Source organism: Hetaerina americana, unplaced genomic scaffold, assembly GCF_022747635.1.
Source record: "Hetaerina americana unplaced genomic scaffold, ioHetAmer1.1.p SCAF_1, whole genome shotgun sequence".
NCBI lineage: Eukaryota > Metazoa > Arthropoda > Insecta > Odonata > Calopterygidae > Hetaerina > Hetaerina americana.
The window spans coordinates 69768864-69796443 of NW_027286069.1; the positions used below are offsets into that span (position 1 = coordinate 69768864).

At 36.7% G+C, this 27580-nt stretch overlaps 2 protein-coding genes across 2 annotated transcripts; one reads left to right on the top strand and one right to left on the bottom strand.

Annotated features, from left to right (window-relative positions):
* Window positions 1–9686: 9686 nt before the first annotated feature.
* On the top strand, window positions 9687–13249 carry LOC139685430 (endocuticle structural glycoprotein SgAbd-2-like). Its single transcript, XM_071582479.1, has 3 exons — window positions 9687–9701; window positions 11071–11402; window positions 13066–13249. The coding sequence occupies exons 1-3, from the start codon at window positions 9687–9689 to the stop codon at window positions 13247–13249; spliced, it is 531 nt and encodes a 176-aa protein (XP_071438580.1).
* Window positions 13250–14305: 1056 nt separating this feature from the next.
* On the bottom strand, window positions 14306–27353 carry LOC139692853 (U5 small nuclear ribonucleoprotein TSSC4). The gene is made up of 4 exons (XM_071591170.1): window positions 27323–27353; window positions 26820–27248; window positions 26485–26646; window positions 14306–17829 (listed from the first exon to the last, which is right to left on the bottom strand). The coding sequence occupies exons 2-4, from the start codon at window positions 27122–27124 to the stop codon at window positions 17583–17585; spliced, it is 714 nt and encodes a 237-aa protein (XP_071447271.1). The 5' UTR covers window positions 27125–27248; window positions 27323–27353; the 3' UTR covers window positions 14306–17582.
* Window positions 27354–27580: the final 227 nt, after the last annotated feature.

Here is a 27580-nt window from a genome sequence, read left to right on the forward strand (position 1 = left end):
CTCTTGACGAGGAAGATTCGGAGGGAGAATACTCACGTGTACAAAAATACAAACGTACTGTAGTTGTTTATGACGGAAAAGATTCCCCGGTTGGGTCAACAAGGAGGCCTCATTCGCATTACCAATTAGCGGTTCAACATATGGGACGTATTTTGTATTTTCTGTTAAGCAATAACGGAATGCGAAGCATTTAGATCTGAAACTTATATGGAGTGAGTAAAATAAATTAAATTTGAGGACTGCGAAGAATCTTAAGAAATACCACACTAAAACGTGATTATTTCAAATGCAGAAGAAAATTTACTCCTTATGACGGGAACATAAACTTAAATGGTACATTCAAGGAAGAGACATGCCATTGAGAGCATTGCCATGAAATGGCCAATTAAATTGGATTTCTGCTTACGCAATTTAGAAGAATTGGACGTATTTGTGACGCCCAGGCATTTCACATATTGTACGCTCCGATAGAACACCGCCTGTGTAGCATAATCCCGAAAAATCCTCGATCGCTATTCTCGTATTATATATGTATTACCAAAAGACTTCAGTTCGCCTAAGTATTATAATTATTGCATTTGGAATACTCCCAATCATCCATTTATGTAATTATCGGATAAAAAATAAGCAACTCGGCCTAATTCAGTTGCAATTGCTAACATATGGAATTTAATTATCAAATTGGGTACGCATATTGCGTAATAATGTAGCCCCATAATGTATCTAGCTTTAATTGCACAATTATCTCACGGGCTGACGACGTCATTTGCTATAAAAACACCGAGCAAGCAACAGACGGTGGGGCATTCACAAGTGATGCATGCCATGTCCCCCGCAATTGGAGAATATTTTTTACAGCTTTGATTTTACCTCTTTTCCTGAGAGCATCCAGGGTGGATCACCCCACTGATCATAAACATTCATTTTTGTTTAGTTGGCGATATTTGAAGAAAAGTCTTTAAAAAATATTCTTCTGGACAAGAAATACATTCGTATAAGTACATGTACATGAATTATTTTCTACTTGTATTCTGTCCAAACGTCCGTCAATGACTGCGAAAATGGAACTGCAGAAAAATATTTCCTCTGCAAATAGCTTGCCATCAAAATGATCCTATTCAAAGTTAATTTTGAGCATAACACTTCTGTGAAATTCCCCTTACTTCGTCGTAGCAAACGCACGCATAAGTACATTAGTTACGCGATACTGTAAATTCCCCCTGAGATCCTTTTGAATTTGATTTCTTAGCTCAGCCAGAGAAAAATTACTTTCACTAAACTAGTACAAATGTCATACATATCTATTTTGTACAATACTCCAATCGCAGATTCAACGAAAGGTGTTTGAGCACAAGAAACTCATCCTAAAATATATGAAGTTCCATCAACGGTAACACAACAATGTACGAGATATCATACACTCCACTCGTAGAGATTTAACTTGAATTCTTAAGGACATTTAGCGGCAACCTTATAAGAAATCTGTGCATGGTACAGGTATAGTCATTAATTCGAAATACTAACAGGGACTTCGTACGTCTGTTGACGTCGTTTGAAAATATTTTTCCGGTTGAGTACTCCCGTGCCTTCCGTTAAAATAAAAAGTAGTCCCCATAATGACCTGCCAATGCGGGATTCAGAAGTCGTAAACAAATACACATGTATGAATGCAGGAATCCGCGGAATTTTCATGAAATAGAATGACCGCAAGCGGGTGGTTATTTTCAGAATATTCGCACTAAAGCATGGAGGTGAATGTCAAATGCCAATCAGATAATATTCGATGTCATCATGCATATCCTAAATAAATCATACTGTATCCTAAATATCATGCTTTTATTTCAAAATAACGCGATGTCGAAGCAACGGCAAAACAGCGCTCGCCACGACTGTGTTCGAGGAAGAGAAATCAATGACTGACATTAACCATCCAAACAGCTCGTTCCGATAGTAAATTTTTTCACGTAACAGCGCGTACAATGGCACGCAATGTAGTAATTGCTATGACTACCCAGGGAGCCTTTACAAGAGCGTATGGCATAGGGCCACAAGGTGCAAGCGAAGGAAGTCACATGCAATCCTGTCCTCAAGCTGTTGGGAGGGATCACTAATGATCTATTTGGATAATGAATTCACGTGCAATATATTCCCTGACTAGTAAGCTCGATGCAAAAATAAACGAAAACGAAAGATGTTGAAGGATGTATTGTGGAAATACGCAACCGAATTTCCCCAGTAAATCATTGAACGGTAGCGTTCGTTCCCTAACGAAATTTCACTTAGGAAAGCTCAAGCGATATCAGGTCACTCCTAAAATTATCACATCATTTGGATACAATAAAAATAAATGGCAATAACAAATTTTGTCCCTCTTTTCTTCGAAAGGGTCGAATCAGAAAACTCTCGGAACAGCCTCCAATAGGATCCACCCCCACCTCGGAGGTCCAGATCCGTGCCTAATCCGTACAGTGCGAACTGTGAGGGAGTATTGAAAAATTTTGCATTAAGAAACTACTGTCCTTGACAACCGTTGTACTTTTCCATACTATAGGAATGCCTAACATACCATAGAAATGGCTTCACTTCAAATAAGCAAAGAAATGATGAACATATTGATGGACAAAATAAATTTGCGGAAAATATTCGATGAAGCCACGAGTCAGTCAATAAGATGAGGAAAATATTGAGTAAAATATAGTGCTGAGACCTGAGACGGAGGGAAGAATAAAGAGAGAGCAATGAAGAGGAAGGAAAAAATACCAGATAGATACAGGGTTCGTCCGGAAAATAAGTGTACTGAGCTCAGGAAAAAAAATTTATTACACTTTTACATACCTTAAGCTAATATTCCTCAAAATAGGACCCTTGTGAGTCGATACACTTGTTCCAGCGGCGTTCCCATTCCTGGAACGCTCCCGCGAAGGCATCATCGGGAACCTCTCGAAGACACGTCGTCACGGCCTCTTTGACGGCGTCCAAAGTCCCGTATCGCGTTCCTTTCAAACTCCTCTTTATCTTCGGGAACAGAACAGTTCTCTAAAAAATGTGGATCATTTTTGCAGTGATCCGCAAGTTGTGTCGCGATTTCCAAACGATTGAGTCTTTGATCATCACTGAGCACTTTCGGCACCAACTTTGCACAAATTTTTCGCATCTGTAATTGCTCCCTAATAATCTCGTGCACTATTGTTTTTGGCACATTACACTGCTCTGCTATCATCCGAACACTAAGACGACGATCAGAGTTCAGTACATCGCGAACTTTTCGCACATTTCCGTCGGTGAGTGTCGTTGATGGGCGTCCAGGCCGTGGTTCGTCGTCGACCTCTTCTCTGCCCTCCACGAACATCTTGTGCCACCGAAAGATCATGTTTCTGGACATGGCTGACTCCCCGTAAGCCTGGTTAATCATACCGACAGTTTCGGTAGACGATTTCCCAAGCTTTACCGCAAATTTGATGGAATAACGCTGCTCCAAAAACTTCGGCATCGCGTTCCGTGACGTGGGTCGAGCGTGGAGGTTCGCGTTAACAGAGCTCCTCACTACACACAGCTCAGAGCCGACTGCCTTTTTCAGCGTCGCTTGCCAACATACCCCCCTCCAATCGCAGCCCGTCAGAGCGGTGCTGGGCGCGCCTGGAGCGGTGCGCCCAGCCCAGGAGTCAGGACACTTATTTTCCGGACGAACCCTGTATTTAAACGGTAATAAGATAGTTAAAACGTTTTTATAGCTGAATAATGATCAATACAGGCTAACAGTATGTTTAACTAGTGTTAAGCAAGGATTATAAATGCTGCAGCGATTAGTTCCAATGGTTTTGCCGAGCATCAAAAATCTACGCATGACAAGTATGTTGTTATTGATAGTACTTGAGTTTGGGATTCACCCCTGTGCTTCAACATAATAAAATCAAAATATTTAGAAATATTACTATTCTCTTTTACGCTGAATCTAGAGTTATTTTTTATTCCACAATTAACACTGGCTGTTAACTATCTCTCGTTTTATATCATCAAAAGAAATATGTCCAAGGGCTACTAGAAAAATTGGGGATCTTAATAATATCTCCAGGTTTCTCCGGGTCTGGCTTTGAGAGTTAAGAAAAGACATCGATTCGTTTTGAAATCGGATTCGTTGAAGTTTAATACTTGTTCTAATATTATTTTCTCTTCTGACTAGTGGATCAGTTGTATCGACATCCCTAATGGCAAAAAGACTTAACGGATAAGTGAACAAAGGGAGAGATTTTTTTATACATATATCATTTTGCCATGAAAAGGTAAAATGGACATTAAGGAAAATAAGCGAAGTCCTAGGCATGATGAGGGAGAAGAGAGGGTTGCTGGTAGAGATGCAAAGGAGACTTCAAAGTAGGAAGAGGAACATTATGATAGGCGATGGAATGTTGCAGACTTTGAAAGAGATAAGCAAAAAAGAGGGAGGAAAAGTAGTCATGTTGAGCAGAATGAAGAGAGGTAGAAATAATACAGAATTGAAGAAGTTTACTTGTATTGTAGAGTGGGGTGCCAAGTTGAGTCTCGTTAGGCAAGACTTTGTAGATGTGTAGTGATGCAGAATCTGTGCCCATCCAAAACCCACCTTAATCGGAAGACTACGAAATGCATACTAATAATATGTCATTTTGTTCAAACAAGTGCGGTTCTTGATCTACACGCATTCACACTGTCATATCGTTTTCAATTTAGTCTACACGAAAGTTCACTCTTAAAAAGTTAGAATCGACATTAAATAAGAACTTGATCTGAATGAAAAAGATAAGTAAATGAGTTCAATTCCGCGTGAAAAAACTGTGAAGAGTTAAACCACACGAGAAAAGTTGATAGAAATGAAGTCCACTTGCATTACCAAACGATCGGACAGTCCGAACTATCATCATCGATGCGAATTCACCTCTGTGTGTGCGACGCAGATTTCTTAAGTGCTCTTAGTTGAAATCTTCCTCTTTCTTCCTAAAAATACTTCGATTTCATTCGATTTTCGTTTGGCAACCATTCCACTGATTGAAATCGGAGTGGGAACCATCATGGGGGGAGGCACTGGGAGGCCGCGGCGTCACATCAGGATGGGAAGCGCGGGCGCCGTGAGTAGCGGCACGCGAGAAAAGATTATGTTCTGCTTCTTCACTCGTAAACGCATTTCTTTCGAAAGTTGCATGAGGGACTTGGGGGAATGGGGGAAACTTGGACCAGGTCCCCATTTATTGAGACAAACTGCGGGGCAGACGTCCTGCACCGCCAGGATGGCTAACCAAGGATCCTATTGATAACAGTCCAAAACATATTCCGACACCACTCAAGAATACTAACCAAAATAGTCAACCCAAAGGTCAGTTATGATACAGGTGAGGATCGAGTTCACTCCGTACTAAGCCATAAGGCGTATGAGAGCACGCATTCAGAGTGCGGGATCCTTCTCTTTTCCTTGTGACAGAACTCATTTTCCCACAGAGTTCTTTTGACTGTAAGACCTCACCATTAGGGTTTATAATGGGATTGTAAAAGGGCAGCACCCGAGGTTTGAAGCCGGAACTCTCCGGACAATAAGACAGCGCTCTACTGCTGAACAATTAAACCACCCTTCCTGTTTGATGAACGTTAAAATTAACAAATATATTACTAATTACGTATTTTTACGCACATTTTTTACAATTCTAATTAGCAGCTTTTAATTATTAAAATTATAAAAGGCGATCGAAAACAGAAAAAGTGCAAAGCAATTTTTGCTTGAAACAGGTGGCTCCACAAAACGACTCATAGCTTTGAAATGGCTTCACAGACACTTCTATTATTTATAAAGCTTATGAAATATATTATACACATGAATATTATTTATTTAGTCTATAAGATGCAAACCATGAGGACAGAATTAAAAGTCGTCTATTTTAAATGGATGTAGATAGTGTTAAGTTCAGTTTAATGAATACTTTGCTTTGCTAATTTATTTTGCATGAATTGCCTTGGTTAGTCACCAGCAGTCTCCTTCTTCTATATGCAACAAAGTGTTCAATCCATAATATGATGAATGAATCCATCAATAATGAAACGATATCAGAATGCGGACTTGAACGTGGAGAAAACGTTTAACTGTCACTGAAATCCGATCTCGTCTCGTCCCTATTAGTCTAATTTTAAATAAAAGTATTATCTCTTAATTCCTTGTCAACTTCCGTAGTAGTTACGGAAGTTGACGGTGAGGACGGATTTTTTAAAATATAAGGACGGAATTCTATAGAGGGTATTAAAAATGTCTTGCAAATGAGCGGTGGAATAGAATTTTGGTCCTCCCTCACCGCCGCATGGAGAACCACATCACCCGAGGCAGGAGACGTGGTCACGTATTAATGAGTGAACATTCCTACACGCAAAAGATGTGCCACACGACCATTCGTCATCGGAAAAACCAGAATCCGGCAATTCTATCCCTCCTTGGGAAAATTTAAGGGGAAACGTTGCCCGAAAGTTGATATGTTTACATTTTCAAGAGGAATTCAAGGAAATTCTGGGATGTTCAAAAGGCAGGCATTTAATAGTGCGGTCGGAATGGACTTCATTGCTTCTCTCCATAGGCACTTCCTGTTTATATTTATATATATATATATATAGCAAGGGAAAACGATGATATGCGTTAAGCATTCAAAAAATGATAAACTCGGCATATTTGTAAATAGGTTATTTCTAATGAGTTACATCTGAGTGAATTTTTACTGTTCGGCAATATGTTAGGCAAACTATGAAGCAACTGAAATCCAAGAATGGTAAGCTGCGAGTAGTCAATAGAATTTGGACTTATCATTCCAAAAATATAACGCATGGAACAGATATTTTCCGTTTTTATGCACATAGGAACGAGGAACGCAGTTTGAATCGACTAATATTAAGAGTTCTAGAATTAAATATTTTTTTATCGACTTAAAATTTTTACTAAGAGGAAATCAACTGGTATATTCTCCCATAATTTTGCTTTTGGAAAATACTTAGAAAATGAAATGAAAATACATATCATTAATATCATACGAGTATAATAAAACAATTTCAAATTGTAAAAATCATACCATTGACCGCGATACGTCGTATGCGCATTTTTATGTACATTAACGAAGGGTTTATATACAAGTATAGATACATTCATCAGGCAACATCGGGATGAAATTCTTTAAGCAATACCACCTGTTTGCATCCGATTACTCTTAATACGTTCCTAGATTTTGATGATACGTAAAGCGTGTCCTCCTCCTTCTTGGAGAAAAATTATAACAAATTAAATGTGATGGGGCATTTCCTTTGGAGAGCGACCGCTGATAGTAATGTGCGAATAAACTAATTTGAGGTCATCTAAGTTTCAAAAGCAGGGACAATTGTTTTGGGAAGGAGACTCGGATAGAAGGAAGGAAGGGCAGTTGAAATATTCAGCCCAGGCCCCAAGGGATCATTAAGGTCTATTGTGTTGTGTTTAAATTCGAAAGACGATATTTGATAAACTATTATGCCTTCCGCTCGTTAGAGAGAGCTCAAATAAGCATGGCATAAGATGATAATGCTTCTATAATCAAACTATCATTCATCCCATGGATTGAGTAGTATGTTACCCACGTCGCGGAAAAACTGCCTTGTATTCCTTTAAGTCTATGAACTTTAATAACATTGGTATTTTTACATATTGGATACTTCGCTCAATTATTTTAGTTAAGCGTACAATAATTTGCATTTCAAACGAGATGTACAATAATTTCACTTAAGCGTTTGCAAAAACTAACCTCTCTGTTACGAGAGGTTAGTTTACTCACATTTTTAATGTGAGTAAAAGCCTAATGGGATATCTCATTAACACGCAAGAGGTAAGGAGGCTTATCTTCCTCGATTTCATTTTCTTCCTCAAAATTCCTCAAAATTTCAAAATTCTTAAACATAAATTCAGCTTATTAACTATAAATGGCCAATATGCGGTTATGATGGTCTATAAAATCTAGATACCAAGATAATATCAAAGGCGTAGAAGAGGAGATACTGCAGTAGGCATTTTCCTGGAAGAGGAGATACTGCAGCTTGTTTCCCAACCAAAAGTTAAGTATTTGTCAATTCTTCTCCCTATAGTTGTGTCCGGAGATTGGACGAATTTAGGGGTAGAAACTAATAAAATTCATGTAGTTGCGATCGTTATATTTCCTATGTAAGTAAACAAATAAGATAATGATTTTGATCTAAGGACGAAACCCATTAGTGGACACATCAGAGAAATTTCATAAACAAGTTGCTACGACGGGTTGATGATAATATATAAACTCATTGAGGACATACTGTCAAATTAATTTAACATAATGGGTAAAGTAAGTTTGAAGAGCGTTGGAAGATAAACGATGAAAGTATACATAATAGAATTAGAATATTATACAAATATTTGGAAACGAATTGCGGAATTAGATAGACGTGTTACTGTTTGTCAGAAGTCTGGAAAAGATGCCCACAGATATGCTTTACTTATAATATAATTACTTCAAATAAAGAAATCTAATTTGACTCGAACCAAACAACCAATGCTATTACTCCATATTAGATCAGTTTTAATGCTACCAGTTATTAATTTACACATTACATCGAAGCAACCCAAACACACCAAATCCCGTGTCCAAACACAGAGAGAAAGACGAAGAGAAAGAAGAAGAGAGAGAGGATTTTCAAAATATTGTAATTAAGTTAGCAAAATAGACGAGAAACTGCCATCATCCTTGAATCCATATCTTCCTTAATGTGGCAACGAATTTTATTCTCCAAATTTTAGCAGCCTACCTTGATTTTTGGAAAACAGTCCGGGCTGTGGAAATCTACCTTTAGCTGACCGCTGATTAAACTTGATAACACAAATTGTATTAACGTTTCTTAGTCACAAATAATTTTCTCTCGAGAATGATTTCTAGCCTTTTTATTTGTTGGGTTTTACTTTGGCGATTTATTCTATTGGTTTATTCTCATAATGTTTCATCAATCACAGTATTGTCAAAGAAAATTTAGTTAAACGAAGAGTTTAAATCTTACATTTTACTGTCGACCAAACGCAAAAGAAACGTTTGAATGTATTTATATTAGGAAACCCAATTCAGCTTGACGATAATTTCGAATGGACAATATTCCTCAAACTTTGAAAAGCAATTCCACATTTTGTTAGTCGAACGTGATTTTTTATGAGAATCGTGATTTTGATGAGTATATAGTCTTCCAGTGACAGTTCGGATCAAGTTTTCAAACCGAGACGATTTCAACGCCTGCACCCTTTATCTCCTCTAGAAATTCTCGCTCTCACCTGTTATGAAACTATTGCAGGGGAACTGCAAACGGGACAGGATGGATTCTTCGTCTCCAGAGAATTCCTGAATTACGTATCGTTAAATCAAGAAAATTATCCACAAACTTCGCCCTTCCCTGGTCATCGCATCATATCCGCCTTCTTAAATCATATCCTTCCGCGTTCCTGCAGGGCGAAGGACTCTTCTCTCCTCACGGAGGTTTCCAATACTAATGGTGTTTTCCTCCGCATGCGACGGCCGGGCTGAGCCAAGTCCCCGGGGTGTTGCACGCGGCCGCGCGACCGGGTATAAAAGCACCTTAGAAGCTTCTGAGGTCACTTGGAACTTGAGTTTAAAGAGTGAAAGTGGTTTCCCAAGAGACCGAAAATGACAGCTGTAAAGGTAAGTAAAGCTTCCGACATATCTTCCATTGTCGGGAAACTTGGGCATAGGTTTATCAATCAAGTGTACTACTCTCAATTAAACTTTTGTTACGGCTGAAAGCGTAAACATTTGAGGAACTGATCATTCCGTTATAGTTTCTCGATAATATTTTCAAACTCCCATAATTAATTGAACGGGAGAAGGGATTTTTGATTTTAACGCGAATATAGGAGTTGTCTCTATTATTTGGATGGGATAAAAAACAAAGAAATATTTTCAACATTTAAAAAAATTCATTTGTGATTTACTCAATAAAATATCATTGTGATAACTTAAGGCCGTTACTTTAAACTATGTACATGCACTGAAAACCGCGATTATCAAAATGCAAAAATCTCATCTCAAAGACTTAAAATAAATTCAAATGGATTCATCAGTTACAATCCCCTAAAACATACATTTTTAGTAAAATTAAGCATCACGTTTAAGTCCGGATGTCTTATCGTTGGCTCTACGAGGTATTGTATTATCCCAACCACCTAAAAGGTTTCATTTTTGACTTGACTGAGTGTTTTTCCGATGCCCAGAGCTCCGCGGATTTTTTGCCAATCGATACATAAAACATCTGCGGTCAAAAAAGGTGATATTATTAGTTTTTATGCCCAATGGGGCTATTTGGATTCCACTTGATTTGTAATCACTTATAAAATAGAAACACTTTAGCTTTTTGATTCTCGTTTCATATGTAAACGTGCCATAAAAATAACGTAACTATGACGAAAAAAAGGTATTCAAATGATTTTTATTTCATCGATACACGGCACATTGTCAGCAAAAAGTTGGGTTATTCTAATTTTCTTATTATTGAATTAAGAGGCAAAGTGAATCGTTCGAGCATCACTATGACACAGAGTGACGTAACTTATCAACTTTTTTCTGTTAGATATTTTTCCCTTAGCCTTGTCCCAACCGACAATATTAAAACATTTGGCGTCATAATCAACAACCGTTTTATTTCACCTTTCCGGTAAAAAATACGAATATCTATGCCGAAAATCTTTTCTCTTACATACTTGCATAAAATATTGCAAAAAGCACCTCTATCGTAAATATGTACACGACCTCAACAAATGTGACGAGCCTCATGAAGAACTCAATTTTCATTGTGTTTTAATTCTATTTCCTTTCAATCAAGAATTTTCCACGGCTAAAAATGTATTCTCCTTTGAGCCTCGTAATTTTTTCCACGGCCCCCAATTTAGGTTCGAAAAGCACACGAATGTTTACGTCGTGTACGTAGATGGTATCTCGAGCATTCCCCCAAGTGACATCTTCGTTTGGAACTTCTTTTGCAATGGTTCATCACTCTATCTCCATCAAATTCCAGGTTACGGTTTGCTTCTGTCTCCTCGCCTCCGCGGCGCGCGCCCTCGTTCCTCTGAAGCCCGAGGAAGCCCTCCGGCCACCCAAGAGGCTGCCGCCCCCTCCCGGCCCCACACTCCCTCCACTCCCGTACGCCGTTGCCGAAAGCCCCAGAGTCGGAGAGTTCTCCTCGCCCTTGGCCGTCCAAGGCTCTCCCTCGCCCGTGACTGCTCAAGACTATCCGTCGCCCGTGGGAGCCCAAAGATCCCCCTCACCCTTTCTGAGCAGCGACTCGCCCGCCACGGGCCCAGTCTTCAGAGACGAAGTGAGGGACGACATGGGACAGTTCGCCGTCAGGTAAGTGTCATTACCTGCCCTCTCCCTCACTCTTCCTTCATTCGGAAAGGTTCTGAAGTCAGGACTAGGTCGGACTCCATGAGGAAGGTTGGTTGTCCCCATTTCTTGAGAGTCCAGGTACCACATTCAAAACGTCCGTAAAACAGGTCTAAATGAAAATCCTCCCGTTGGCGCATCAGATCCATTGCTAAGATAATGATTCCATAGGCTCAACAATCACTGCATAACACTATCCTCAAAATATAAGTACCTAAATAACAATATCAATCATAAAAAATATCCGCATCACGGAGCTGAGCTGGTAACAAGTATTTCCTACCCATGGCTAATGGCTCAGAGGCAATACTTTAGCTTACTAAACCTTCATTGCCCTCAATCAGGCATTTTAGGATGTGAATAATGTTTTTACATAGTCAAATTATCTTGATCCACGATTAAACGACTAGTTTAACCAGGAAAGTTAAATCACTTTGATGCGGAATAGGATTGTAATCAGTAGATGATATACACTAAATTTCCTAAATAATATGTGATACATAACAGAAGTCCCTAAAAATCGTCAACAAAATATTTTTTCAATATGGTCTACAATGAGCCCCATTGTGAATAATATTTTGGAAAACAAATTTAGCTTCAGCTCAAGAAAGTGGAACAAGAGCAACGCCAGAGGGTGTCTATTAATAGCGTCCTAGAACAAGGCCCCATACATAGCCCCTGGGAGAGAAATAAGTGTCCACCGAAATACATTTGTGTTACGTAGGTAGCCTGTTATTAAGGATAAACAACATGTAGAGAGGAATTGTGTTCCACGGTTATGAAATCCAATAAGTAGAGATATTTTAGAGTATCATATCGACGTAATAATTCGCAGTTATCCTCAAACTGGAGTCAACTGTGCAAAATCAAGAACTAAAATCCTATTGCATTGTAACTTCAACTGGAAAGCTAAACGGCAGGTGGTTGTCAAAAATAGATACCAACCAAAATTTCGTTGCTCTAAACTTAAAAACATAAATTAATAAAAATAAAAAAATCCCAAAAATTATTATTTATGCAAACATATTTGATTTAATTTTCCAATTGTATAAGAATATGTCCAATTTACGAGTTAGATTTTTTTGCAACTGATAGGCACTTACAAGGGTCATTCAGCTAAAATTTGGCATTATTCAAAATGAATTTTAATAATTATTTATTTTAGTGATTTAAAAAGATTATTTTTGCCAATTCGGTTAATATACCCGACAAAGTCAATAATCTTTGTCCTGGCAATATCGTCATAATTAAGCTAAAAATAATTTTTATTTGTTGCATAAAAGATATATTTTCAGGCTAAAATAGCCTCTGGTTGTTATGACATAATGAATGAGTCAGCAAAACTTCGCCAATGAAAGTTTACAAGAGGTGTAATTTCATTTACGAAAACCTCATTCTTGATTGCAAAACAAGAAATGGGCTATTGATAAATTCCTCTGCAAGTATGTGAGTTAAAATGTGTACAGATCCTCAATAACTGGCCCTTATTAAGTCAATATTTGTATAGCCACTTTCATTTTCCTCATGAAGGCTTCAAATTGAATACGAAATTTTGGCAGTCTCTACGCTATTACCACCATTGTTTTCCATTGACAGGCAGTATGTAAAATTATTATTCTTATTTCAGATTTTCCAATGGTGATGGTACATTTGCCGACGAGACTGGATCTTTGATATCTACAGATGATGGCTGGGAATATGTGATTGTTAAAAAGGGTTCCTATTCATACATCAGCCCAGAGGGTATCCCCATCACAGTGAATTATGTGGCTGATCAAAATGGATTCCATCCCCAGATTTCTTTCTCGTGAAACAAGTACTTAATTAAAGAAAATATTGAAACACTATTCAGTGAAGTTAACTGATCATGAAAAGCTGATATTATTAGATTTAACCCACTTTCATTAATTGACATATATACAGCTTATATTGGTGTAATTATAAAATCATGGAAGAGAACAAAATATGTCTCTTTCCTGAACATAATTATGTGTGCCAAGGTAACATCAAAAGATACCAGAAAGCACTCATAAGTGAAAAAATAAGGAAACATGCTTTTATGACAAGTGCCTTATGAGATAATTATGTGTGTATTTAATTCAATCAAATTCCCTTCAAATTTTACCAAAGTGAGGGAGCATAATTTCATGTTCCTTCTGAGGTAGAGCCTTTACATAAATGTTAGAATTTTATGATAAAATTGCTTTAGTGGTACGAGATGTTAACATCCATTCTATCATTTATAAATAATGGAATCATCATATGAATCATGGTATGTCATTTATTATTCTATTGTATAATAAATTCATTTTTTAAATAATAAAACTATTATCACATTTTCTTTGTCACTTTTTTATTTCACTTTTTTAATCACTAAAAATTCATAAACTGCCTAAAACCTTTTGGTGCATTGATGAAAATATCTGATACTAAAAATTGAATAAAAATGTTTATTTCTTACAATATTTAAGGGCCAAAAACAAGCAGAATATGGTATTGCACCTTAAATCTTTAAAATGAAATTTTAAATTGGCATCTTAAATATATGCGACACTGTAACCAGAGTGGGCAAAAGAAATAGATAAGCATACAAAGGAAAATTTGGACTTGTTGACTCACCTCTTCAAGAATTGGGAAAAAGTGGAAATATATACATGCAATCATTGATAACAGTAATTTCAGGTTTATGTTATTTTGAAAATGTCTTGGTTCTCTTGCATGTTAACTCTGGTATGTTATCAATCAGAATATAATTTATGCAATAATATTTAACCTCTTATGAGTTAATTACTTCAAAAGTAAAACATTGAAATATAATTTTTTAAATTCAAAACTATCATAATTTTTTTATTGTGATTTTAAAAATATTTTAGTAAATTGTAAGTAATGGGCTTACCCCAAATCTAGATTTTTCATCTGATTCATAGCCAATATGAGTGTAGGTAGTCACAGGTAGGGTACTCTTTCTAGTCCACATCATTTCAATACTGTAAGCTGAAGAAAAACCTTTCTTATCTCAAATGGAATCCTTCCAGTTGTCAGCAATCCTTTTGGTCTTCTCCTAACCATAGCGCCAAAAAACTTAGTCCTCCACCAAGTGCTCCTATAGTTCTTTGATATAAGCAGTGTGCAGTTAGAGGAAGTATTTGCCTTTCAATAAAGTCTTAGCACTCATGGGAGTAATTTTTATTCCATTTGTCTAATTTTCTAATGGTTACACTGAATAATGCTTAGGAAATATAAACAGTGGCATTTCAATATACCTTGCCAGGATTATCATGTTTTTTTAAATTTTATCCATAGTTCATCAGTCGGGAAGGAGAGACAGACAACTGTGCTCCATCACAGGTCAGCAAACTGTTTCGGAGCTTACCATATTTCCCTGCCCATAAGGTGCACCCGGATTTTATAGGTTAGAATAAACGAAAAATACTTGGATCAGACAGAAAGGGATCAAAGTATTTTGATGCTAACACTTAATGCGATGGTAATTGAATAGTTACTATAAAAAATTAGCAGCAACACATATATCAAAGTTCATTTATCATAGAATCCCAGAAGTGTATCATCACAGAAGCAAACTATATTTCCACACTAATTTTCACCAGGGTTGTCACTTTCTTAGTTCATCATGTTATCTTTACTTCCATCCATGATTTATGCATGTGGGGTGACAGCAGAAAGGAAGTGCAGTGCTAAATTGACCCTTGGGTATGGGAAACTAGACAATGCACTTTGATACTCCATTAGGAAAACAGCAAAATACTAATAATGAAAAGGGATAGGGAATTATAAGTTGAGGCTTTGCTGCAGGGGCCCAACTTGAAAATAAGTTAGTCGTTTAAAATACCTAGGAAGCTTAATATTAGAAAATAGAACACTTGATAGAGAGAAGAATAGTCTGGTTGAGACTCTATAATCACACCATACCCATGATACAAAAAAAAATAAGTTCAAAGCAAATCTAAAAGACGAATTTACCACGCTATTTTCTGCTAAATTAGTTCCTTAGACTTAATTGAAATTTCTATACTTCATTCCTCTTTTCACATGTGATGTGATGGGTGATGAGAGAGGGAAATGCACAGAACACTGGATACAGATATGACTTTTTGAGATAATGATGAAACTTTTTTCTGTTCCCAAAAATTAAGAACCTTAAAGAGCTATCATTTTACAACCAATGATGAGACAAAAAACACATCTCTGAGAGAGTTAAAAGCTATACCAAAGATCAAATTCCAGGAATGTTTTGAGGATTGGAAACAGTGCCGGCGTAAGTGAATAAAAATCAAATGGGGACAACATCGAGGGGGATAACCTTGATACAGACGAATAAAATTCTTTTCAAATAACTCAAATTATCACTATATAATGAACACACCACATATGCTCCTCAATTTCAGTTGCCCTACTTTATGTTACAGTGCTGTTATATTACAGGGCTTTATGTTCCCCTCCGATCATCTTAGATATGTTTCAATTCCCCTTCAACAACCATCAGCCTTATTGCCCTTCAATCTACTTTCCCCACTCTATCAATTTTCCTCAATATGCAACTTTCCCAGCTTAAATCTGTCCTTGAGATAATTCACTACCACTCTTGAGTTGATTTCCTTTCCAGCATGTTTATTTACCTAATTCAACCATAACCATTACCTACCCCACAAGGCAACCATCACATTTTTTATCTAGGTCCTACATTATATTTTTTCCCCATCAGGTAATGTTTGACACTTAAATTGATGGTACATAGATTCATGTTGTCATACTTCCCGACAAGCATAGAGTGATCATGATTACGGTCTTGGGAATTAATTCTCAGCAGTCTCACCATTCTACAGCCTGATTACCATGCCGCACATTCAATCCATTCTCCAACTAAATCTAACTGATCCTGCTAACACCACTCCCATTGCCCGTAGTCCGTATTTTCCATGAAGTTACATAAGCTTTTAATGACAAATGTTCATATTACTAATTGAAATTCTTTTAATATTGGGAAGATTCAAGCTAAAAACAAGCAAATCTCTACGCATTAACTAGAGTCCGGCATTTTTTACATTCTGCAATTTTTATATATTGAAATGCATAATTTTTAAATCCAATGATACATAATGTTCCCTGATGTCCCTCTCTCCTATGTCAATTACAATACATACTCCACCCTTTTCCTTGCAAAACATTATGAAGTGCATGACGTTAGCACGAGAATAATGTCCCCTGTCCAGTGAATGGCAAGACAAATATTTTGGCAGAAAACCAAATTATTCAACTTAGAGTGATTTTGTTTTCTCTTACCCCTCTCAACAGTTTTTATCATGTAATTATTACATTTTCTACCATATAAAAGTCAGATTCTCTGACAGCTACATGTCTGATATAGATGTTCCAGCCATTCAATGCCTTCATTTTCCTCAAATTCTACCCTATTTCCGTTGGTGATCCCACACAACCACATTACAGGATTTGGAGTACAGGACATTAGAGGAGCATGCAACATTATACAATGACATATTATTAGTACATTAGCAAAGTAGTTTCAGGTTGGAATACTTCATGAACCAAAGAATATTATCAACATTGGTGCAACATTCCATCTTTATTCATTAAATGCAAGCCAATGCAAGGCTAGACATTACACTGTTTAAGTATGGTTTATGTAAAAAAAGTCAAATGAAATACATATTTACATTTTATCTTCCTTTCATATATAAACTTAAATATCAATTAACTTGTCCAATATTTATTAAAAACTAGTAAATCAGTAACATATGAAAATTAGGTGTTCGAATAATCATATATGACTCATATATGTATCTGCTATTTTACACCACTGATATATAAATGAAGTTACAAAGAGCATACAGCCATACATACTTGAGTATATACGCACAAGTATATTTAACACATTTCTTCTTGAAAGAGTTGAATAACACTTGACATAACACTGGGTAGTATATGAATGGGTAGGGTAAGAATAGTTAGGATAAGAATGGCTAGGGTAAGAATGGCTAGTGTATGAATGTGAACTAACAAAAAATGCATGTTGCCCTGCACACTATACACAATATGAAGTTGTGTATTAGAAATAAACCTTTCAGAGTCTCTATGAAAAAGAAGAGTGAGTCACCATCCTTCTCTTCATTCAACTTCATCATCATCAACCAAGTGACCCAACTTCACAGTACCACTCTGTGATTTTTTGGTTTCATCAGATGACCCAGCCTTGACCTCTCGTTTCATTTTCTTCTTTGGCTTTTTCTCACCAACTATGTACTCAGGCATTATCAGTTTACTACTTCGAAAATGAGGTTTTCCTTCCTCCTCATCTACTTTGGTAATTAATTTCTCCTTTTCCAATAATATACTAGATGATTTCTTTGGATCCCTGAAAATCACAAATATAATAATATGTGATGCATGAATTCAAGGAGAAAGGATAAGTATGCTGCAATTTCCAGACATCATAGGCATACCAGCAGAGCAGAAAGTAGGACTAACAAGGATACTAGTCAATATGGAAGAGATGAAAAAGTATAACCTCCAGACACACGAGATTAAAACTATAGTCAGCAGTCTAAGTAGGGAAGGAAATCTAAGAGCATGACTTGAGAAAGATATCCTGGAAGAAAAGGAAGAGTTTTGTTAATTAGGCAGCAGGATCATTCATTATGGGAGAGGAAAAAGGGTTATACATGGGGGGGCCCATTAGTACCCGGCCTGAACTATAGATGGTGGTAGTTGTTTGAAAAATATCACTGTATTAGAATTTACACAATCTAGAAAGCATATGTTTCAAGTTTGAAGATGCCATGTTGTTTCGTATTTGTTTGGCAGCCATCAATAATGACCGCTCTCAGTGAATTTGTAAAAATGGAGAAAATTGGTCATCATTATGTGATATAATACTTTTATATGAAAGGCCTCAGCCCAACCAATATAAATCTGAACTGGATTCTACTATGGGTGAGTCTGCTCCTTCATTAACAACATTAAAATATTGGGTAATAGAATTTAAATGAGGCTTTACGAGCTGTCAAGACGAGCATTGCATTGGTTGACCAAATGAGTTGACGACTCGAGAAACAATGAATAAAATCCACAAATGATACTGGATGATCGTCGACTGAAAGCAGGCATAGTAGGCATTTCAAAAAGTGTGGTACATTACATATTAACTAAAAATTTGGACATGGGAAAGCTGTAGGTAAGATGGGTTTGCTCACACGTTTGCTCGCACTTGAGCAAAACCAGTGTTGTAAAGATGTTTCAATTGAATGTTTAGCAAAGTCTCACAGCAACAAAGCAGACTTTGCGCCATTTCATAACCATGGATGAAATATGGGTCCATTACTTCAAACCTGAGACAAAAGAACAATCAAAACAGTGGTTTCAAAAGGGAGAACCGACTCCAAAAAAGGCAAAGACCGTTTCATCTGCAGGCAAGGTAATGGCGTCAGTTTTTTGGGATGCATGTGGGATAATTTTCCTTGACTATCTTGAAAAAGGGAAAACTATCAACGGCGAGTATTATGCGAACATATTGCAACGTTTGAGGAAAGAAATCAAGCAAAAGCAGCCGTATTTGGCTAAGAAGAAATTGTTGTTCCATCAAGACGATGCACCAGCTCACAAATCCGTAATTGCAATGGCCAAAGTTCATAACTTAAAGTTTGAATTACTACCTCATGCACCCTATTTGCCAGATTTAGCCCCCTTGAATTATTTTCTGCTCAAAAACTGGAAAAAATGGCTCCGTGGTCATAGATTTTCCAACCGCGAAGAAGTGATTTCGGCAGTTAATGGCTATTTTGAGGAACCAGACAGTTCTTATGATAAAAAGGGTATCGAACTTTTGGAACATTGCTAGGAGAAGTGTATAGAGCTGAAAGGAGATTAAGTTGAAAAATTAATACATTTTTTTCAAAAAAATTTGTGTTTTCTTTGTTGGGTGAGGTACTTTTGGGATTGTCCTCATAGTAAGCAGAATAAGAAAGATGAATAGAGCTTTTAATCAGAACAAGCATCAACTAATAGCAAATAGTACAAGCATACACAAACAAACTTTCTTATTTCTACATTCAAATTCCAAAACACTGCAGGAGATGCCACAACAGTAACTTTTAACGGAGTCATCCGCTAATATGCATTTCAATGCAACAATTTCAGAGTGTAAAAATCATTTGCCTCAATCCAGGATCATCCCAGTCAAGGCAAGTGATTTTTATGCTCTGAAATTGTTGCATTGAAATACTACATTCAACTTTTGTACTGGATTATCATGCTGTGAAATGCATAACAAAAACAAGGCAATCAAGGTAATTTACCATTTCTACAGATAAAAATTATTAATTATGTACATAGGGAGTAAGTACAGGAGGGGATGTGTTATACTGGTTTATACTGGGGAGTTAATGTATTAAATTAGTAGTCCAAATTATTAACTGACAGGGATACAGAATTTTTTACCAAAGTCCTTAATGGAGGAGTGGCCACCAAAGGGTATAGCTACATGCACCCATTCATTAACTGTAAATATCAGCATTATTTTCATTTGAGGGAAAGGACAACATAAATTTCAATTTTACTAAATTTAGACTACTCTTTTAGCTTGGACCTTAGCTTTAAATTTTACATTGTCAGTGATATAAAGTTTATGGAGAAATAGGACTTTTTGAGGAAACACATCTAATACCAGAGAAGAAAATAATAATAGTCCTACTTGAATTAGAATTATAAAAAATAGTGACAGAATTACTCACAATGACTATTCCTTGAATATTTACCAGATAGGTGGAATTTTTAAAATGTGAGATAGTAATAATTATTGAAAAACTAGAGTGTATTAATGTTTTTCCATTAATCACAGGCAACTCAAGTAGCATGGAATATTATAAAAAATAAGTATCCAAACATTAGCTCATGGGCTCAACTTAATGCTTTCTACACAACATCATGGCATTAAATCAAAACACACTGCATTAAAAAATTCAAATGAATCACCATGTAAGTGAAAAAACATGGCTCATGCCCTCTTTAAGACAAAACAAGAAAATAATATAGGTAACGGAAAATCTTAAATTTTGAGACTTTCAACAGTTTACATTTTTAAATCTTCCAATGTTCTATACTTCAAAGTATTCAAGATGGGAAAGAAACACTTCAAAAAGCTGTCCCTATTGATGAACTTAATGTCAACAAATCATTTCCACGAACAATTTTAGACAACAATATCACTGTAAATTTAGAGAATTCCTAGCAAATTTTGGAACTCATTTATTCTGCATTAACTCAAGGTGAAATAGATATTGCTCTCATTTCTAACATACTTCAGCTTTTGAGTAAAGTAGAATGTTGAGTTCAGGATAATTTTCAAGAATTTCTTTTGAACTCACAAAATGGAAAATTAGTGACACACGCTCCGGCAAAATTGAAAAAAATATTGAAAGCTATATGAGTGGCAATAAATTTCTTGGAATCTCAATACAAATTCTTATCTAATGTAGACGTATCTCCTGCCTTTGACTACATCACTAAATACTTGACACCTATAGGGCTTGATAATGTAGGGGTTATGCCACACCTGGCCAATACCAGATCTTCCTTCTGGACTTGAACAATTGAAATTCACTAGAGGAATCTGATAAATATAAGAATCCAGCAATTTGGTTGAAAAGTCTCTGTACTATTCAGACTCTTACTCTACTAGCAATCTGTCTTATACAATTTTCACCCTCTGCTGCACCTTGTGAAAATGGTTACCTTTTAGAAACATTCACACTAACTGGAACAACAGAAAACCAGATAAGACCAACCAGAACATTAGATAAGCTATGGCACTAGATCAAAGTTGACTGCATCAGCTCACCAAAACATGTATTTTTTTTAGTGAAGGTGGTTTTCAATAATAAGAAAATGTTGCCTCCTATTGATTGGTTGAAAAATGCTGGGAATGGGTCCAATAAATGGCAGAGTTCAAAAACTTGCCACAGAAAAATCTTGAAAATAGAATTTAGGCCAATTGATTAGATTTTTATATTTGATATAACTTTAATTGACTTAGCAAAGCATTACAGCACATTGAGTCACACATTTCATTTTGTGAGTTCAAGTTGTAAGGCTTGCGTTAAAATCTTTGTATCATGTTCAGTTGGAATGAGTAGGCAAGGTTCAGTAGGGCACTTAAGTCCAGTCCCCTGAATGTTTTAAGCTTTATCATTAAGGCAATAGGTGAAAGTGATAAAGGAACTTTAGGAAACTAATCCATCGGAATAGATGTTTAAATCTCAAACAATTTTTTAAACAAAATACAAGATATCCATTATTGAAATAGAAAGAAAGACTCGTACTTTTCCACAGATTTTATTATACGGCACGACGCGTTTCACCGACTTGCGGCATCATCAGGTACAAATTTGCAAAACAGACAGAGCAAGCATATATACCCTCAGGACAGAGTGGGGGCGGGGAGGGTTGGAAGGATTTGAGGGGGGTGGGGGCTCGCAGGTGCGTTGATGGATTGTTTTGACCATTTCCAGGCTAATTTCTCGGAGAGGAGTGGGGAGGGGTATGGGAATAATTGCTCATTACAAAGTGTCATGTTGGGGTTCACCAAGTGCCTTCTAATCTCTAATTGCTCGAGAGCGTCCATTTTTAATCCTTTTGGGAGTGTGTGTAATATCTCTGGGACAAAGTCACTGCTGTGGTTGAATTCTAGTAAATGCTTGGCGAAGAGAGAGTTGTTATTCTGATTTTTGTGACACCTAGCGTGTTCCTTGACTCGTAACTTGATATTCCTGCCGGTCTGACCGACATAAACGCTGTTGCAATCCTCGCATTTCAGTTTATAAATGCCTGATTTGAGAAGGCTATCCTGGGTGTCTTTTCCATTGGCTAGAAGTTTGGAGAGGGTTATGGGTGGGTAGAAGGCTGCATTATCCCTAATTGTGAGTTCACAATTAGGGATAATAGACACGAATTTGCAATTTATAGGAAACCCACATATACAGACCATATAATTTCTAATGATTCCACACACCACTTTTCTCACAAACACGCAGCCCTCCACTCCATGATCCACCGCCTCCTACACATCCCCCTTTCCCCCAAAAACTTCAAAATTGAACTCGTGAATATCACTAATATAGCTACCAACAATGGTTTCAACCCCAAACTAGTTGACACATTACTACGGAAAAAACAAAAAGCAATGGCCATAAAAAGCATTTTCGTATCTCAGCCCGCAGTATCTAAAGATTTTAAGTGGTGCTCGATCCCGTTTCTGGGAGATCTTTCATATAGGATTTCCAACTGCCTACCCACCTCACTCAAAGCAGAAGCATATATTTAAAAATACAAGATATTCATGTATATCCTCTAGTATTTTCAAATTTGAAAACAGTATAGTGTGCATATGAATCTCATGGTGTAAAAGTAGATGGGACATTGCTATGAGGGATAAAAATAATAGGCTCATTAGTATTGACAGCAGGAAAAAATGAGTATTTTCATTGCAGCATAATTTATTTTACTTCCTTGGATAATTTGGAAAACGTTTTCATTTAATTCCTCACAGAAATGTATTATTGTAGATACAAATATTCCTTACTAATTGCCAAATACCTGAGATGGATTTTGAATGATATGAAATGATGATGTGAGAGTTTTTGACAAGTCAGGCACTACAAGTTGTGTCCTTGGGACAGAAGAAGGATGAAAGAGGCAATTGGTAGTTTATACCAGGATTCAGGAGTGTCTTTAAGACCAAAACATGTAATGTAATGTTCAGAAAATAAGAGGGATTTACTTTAACTGCACTTTCAATCATTTTGAAATTAAGTCAAATCTAGTAATTTCAGATGTTTATTAACCTGGATTATGGTGTAAAATACAATGGAAGTCATGCACCACTGAAAATCCTTATCCTGTTTACTAATTGATAAAGCAACCAGGAGTGAAATGGGATCATCTAAATATAAGAATAGGAGCAGCAAACAGTCCAGAAAATGCCAAGATCTATCTTCATTAATTTAGCCTACGATTGGAGTGCTAAAGGGGATTGTTCATTCTTAGCTTGAATTTTCAATACCTATACAAAACATTGCAGTCAAAAGAATCAGCAAGTCCACATGCCTGTGTGTTACTGGACAATGGTTCAATGTGGTTGAACTTAACACTGAATTCGCGGGATATTCAACACATAAGATTACAATCTTGTTACTTCTTAATCTAAAACTCAAATAAAAGTTTTGATACTACCATAACTAACAAAAAATGTTCAAATGATGGAGTACATTTCATTAAAACCATTCACATTTAAGATTGTTAAATGCAGTATGCAGAGTTGGTGACCAGAGTAGCCACCTCTCAAGGTCACCTGGCCTCAGTTGTCTGTCTACTCATTCTGTGTGAGGTGTTGTCGTGGTGCCTAATCTCTTCATGTTCGAGTGAGCATTCAAAATTTTTTTAAAAATTGAAAATGCCACCCTTTTTTGAAGGGAGATCTGTGATTTGATTTCTAAACCCAATGAATATTACACATCAGAGATTTATGAAGACAAAATTATGGATGAACCATCTGCTCAGCAATGGCATAAAAATTTCAACTGTGGGAAAGAGAGCATCCATGATGAAGAGCAAACAGGATGCCCATCTGTCATTATGGACAATTTTCTGAGGTCAGCTGATGAATTCATTAGAAATGATCAGCATGTCACCCTAAATGATATCAGTGAATAAATTTCCCATTATTTTCCTGTACCACTCCTAATGAAATTGAATTTCAGGAAAAATGGCTTCCCCACAAGATTACTGATGAACACAGAAAGAAGCTCATGGGTGCGACCTGGAATTTTTTGAGGGCATTACTACTCACGAAATCATAATCACTGGGGATGAAGGATGGATTTCTTATGCCATGCCTAAGAGCAGACTCCATTCAATGGAGTGGCATCACATTTAATCACCAACCAAACCCAGAAAGTTCAGCACAGAAAAATCAACTCAAAAGCCCATGGCAACTGTCTTTTGGAGGCAAAAGGGTGTGTTTTCTTAAAGATTTCATGCTTCAAGGTGCCACCATCAATGCTAATGCATATTGCAAAACACTAAAGGAATCATATGGGCAATTCAGAATTGGTAATGAGATTTATCGTCAAATGGAGTTTGTGCTCCACCACACCAATGCCAGAACTCACACTGTTGAGATAGCATGATGGCTTGTTTAAGAGTGAATTTTTTACCATCTCAAATCCTTCTCATTTTCACCTTATTACGAAATCAAAATAATTTTTTGGGAGTAGGAGGGACAATTTTGACCATGATGAAGACCAAAAAGTGGAGTCATGACTTATTATTATTACTATTTGGGATACATTGCTGTTAGGCGATAAGCCGGGTGGCAATGACATGATATAACAAACCGTAGTCATTCTTAAAACATATCACAGTGTCATTAAATAGTCGTATAGTAGACTTACAAAATAAAAAAATGAGAAAAAACAATATATTTTGATACAGCCATACACCTTCTGCCGTATTGCATTTAACAATCCCATCATGTATACCTTTTGCATTCACGCCTAAATGATTTAATGCTTTTGGGTAAGGGCTTAAAGAGTTCATCAGGCAGCTGGTTCCACTCTTTGATTCCCATATTTAGGAACGAAAACTTGGCGGTGTTTGTCCTTTGGGGCATGTATTTGATTTTAAGCGGGTGATCATTCCTGCCGAGATAACATGGCTTATTTACACTCTCGTTCAGTTCTTTCCAGCCTCCGTCAGCTTTCAATATTTTAAAAATGGCACACAGTCTATTCAGCTTCCGTCTGTTCTTTAGTGACCCCCATCCTAGTGAGCCTAGCATGTCGCTTACACTGTCAGTCTGCCTATGTCGCCCTAAAATGTACCTGGCAGCCTTCCTTTGCACTGCTTCTAATTTTTTCACATGCCCTATTTCAAAGGGATCCCATACTGTGGTCGCATATTCGACAATAGGCCTTACAATTGTTTTGAAGGCCAATTCTTTAGTTGATTTAGTGCTTCCTTTGAGGCTCCGCATGACCGAAACACTTTACTACACTACCGAAAACACTTTATTATTTATTAAATCATAAGATTGCAACTGTTATGGCGTATCCACAATTCAGGAAAAACAAATGATATCACGAAACCAGTATGACAGCGATGAGAAAGACTAGGGTAAAGAATTATTGCCAACATAGAGATGGAACTTCAGCATTGAAGTAGAATGCTTTTTGTATATAATTTGAAATGAAATCCATTAAGATGATGCAGGCATTGAAAGCTATGTAAAGAAAGAGCGACAGAAACGTTATACTTCTGAAAATGAATTATTTCATCGCAAACAGCTAAAAACGTGATATAGATCAATTAGTGAAAAATAATTATCACCAAGAATCCATTACATTAATCGCATTTTAGTATTATATACACAATATAATACTTTAAAGAATCCATATTATTTTATAAAATAATCCATAAAAATAACTCTAAGATTGATTCCTGTGATTCACTTAGTATTATTTCAATTAGTTTCAAAGCACTACACTAAAGTCACTTCAACATTTTACATTCCTGGGTACAAAACTAATTACATTTATCAAAAACCTACTAATAGAATCCCGAGGCACTGAAACCTCCTTTTTGACAATATAGACATTTTTTAACTTATGCGTTCATCAAATACGAGGCATTATTAACACACAATAGGATACCTTGACTGCTTCCTATCTGGAACGGACAAGGTATTTTTTTGGCATGATGACTTCTCATTGGTTATTAATATTATCATATTTCGTTACTCATTGTTAGAATTTACCATTAGTATAATTACCTCATTACATGGTTTTGTATTCATCATTATCACATAACGTTTACATTGTTTTCCAATCAACTATCTATGTCTTGTTAGACGCGGCTCGCCAATGTAGCAATGGCTAGTGAGTGTCTCTTTCTAAAAATACATTGCACAGAAAACTAATATTCCAATACAAATAATAATTATACATAACACAATACCTACCGGAATGTAATAGGCTTTGGGCACTCTCCAAAGTTGTCATCATCTTCATTTTGCCTCTTCTTTCTTTCGTCTAACTCATGGAAAAAAGACATTGCTGCAGAACGATTGGCTTGCTCAGACATGTCATCCTGGGAGACATCACCAAGATCGTATCTAACCCATCTACAACAAACATGATGGCGAAAGATTATTTCAAAAAAAGCAAAACTAACAATTGATCGATTTTATTCTCTCCTTTTTCAATATAAAAGTTCAAAATGTTAACTTTCACAGGTTGACGAATTTCTAACAGTTAAGTTAATCCGTAATCTTACATGCCACTCAAGTCAACATACTTGTGAGGATTCCTTTTAAAGTCGGGTATTGCAGTAGGTTTGAACAGAGGAGGCACATCTGGCACTTTGAATATGCTTTCCTTCCCACGAAACTTCTTGCACTGTCGTCTAGGGGGTTTCGAAATATCTATGTCCATTACAGGATGTTCATCATCATTTTTCATATACACTACTTTATTATCTCTTTGTTTCTCAGTAGTTTCTTTCTCGGCATCCACTAACTGTCCGAAAATATCTTTTTGACGATTAGAAAACGCTGACCCGCCTCCCTTAACGAAGAAAGTGGGTGCTTCATAATCGTGCATATTGTTGTTTTGGTTTCGTTGCTGACGATTGACTCGAAACAACAGCTAAATCTTTTATTTAAGCCATTAACTAGAGTGGCTCCCAAAAACCCTCTTTCTCCGTAAGAGTCTGGGGAATGCACGACTATGGAGAAAGTATCTTTATGAAATAATTACCAATTCACCTGTGCACATTTTGCCAATAAGAATCTGACTTACTTTGTTTACCTCCGCAGCTACCAGCGATAGATCGGAATACAGTTCAGTGTGCGCAGTCGGATGTGCTTTCGATAGAATGATTGAATTTCGATAAGTCGATCTATAACGACTTTAACGCGGCTATATTGATTTGCGAAGTTTGATAGGCACGATGGACACATTATTTCTTGAAGATTCCTAGCATCGTGGCTGAATCCACAAAATATTGGGCAGACATTCACTTAAAGAACTTTGAAAAGACTTCTACCGTATTGAAGA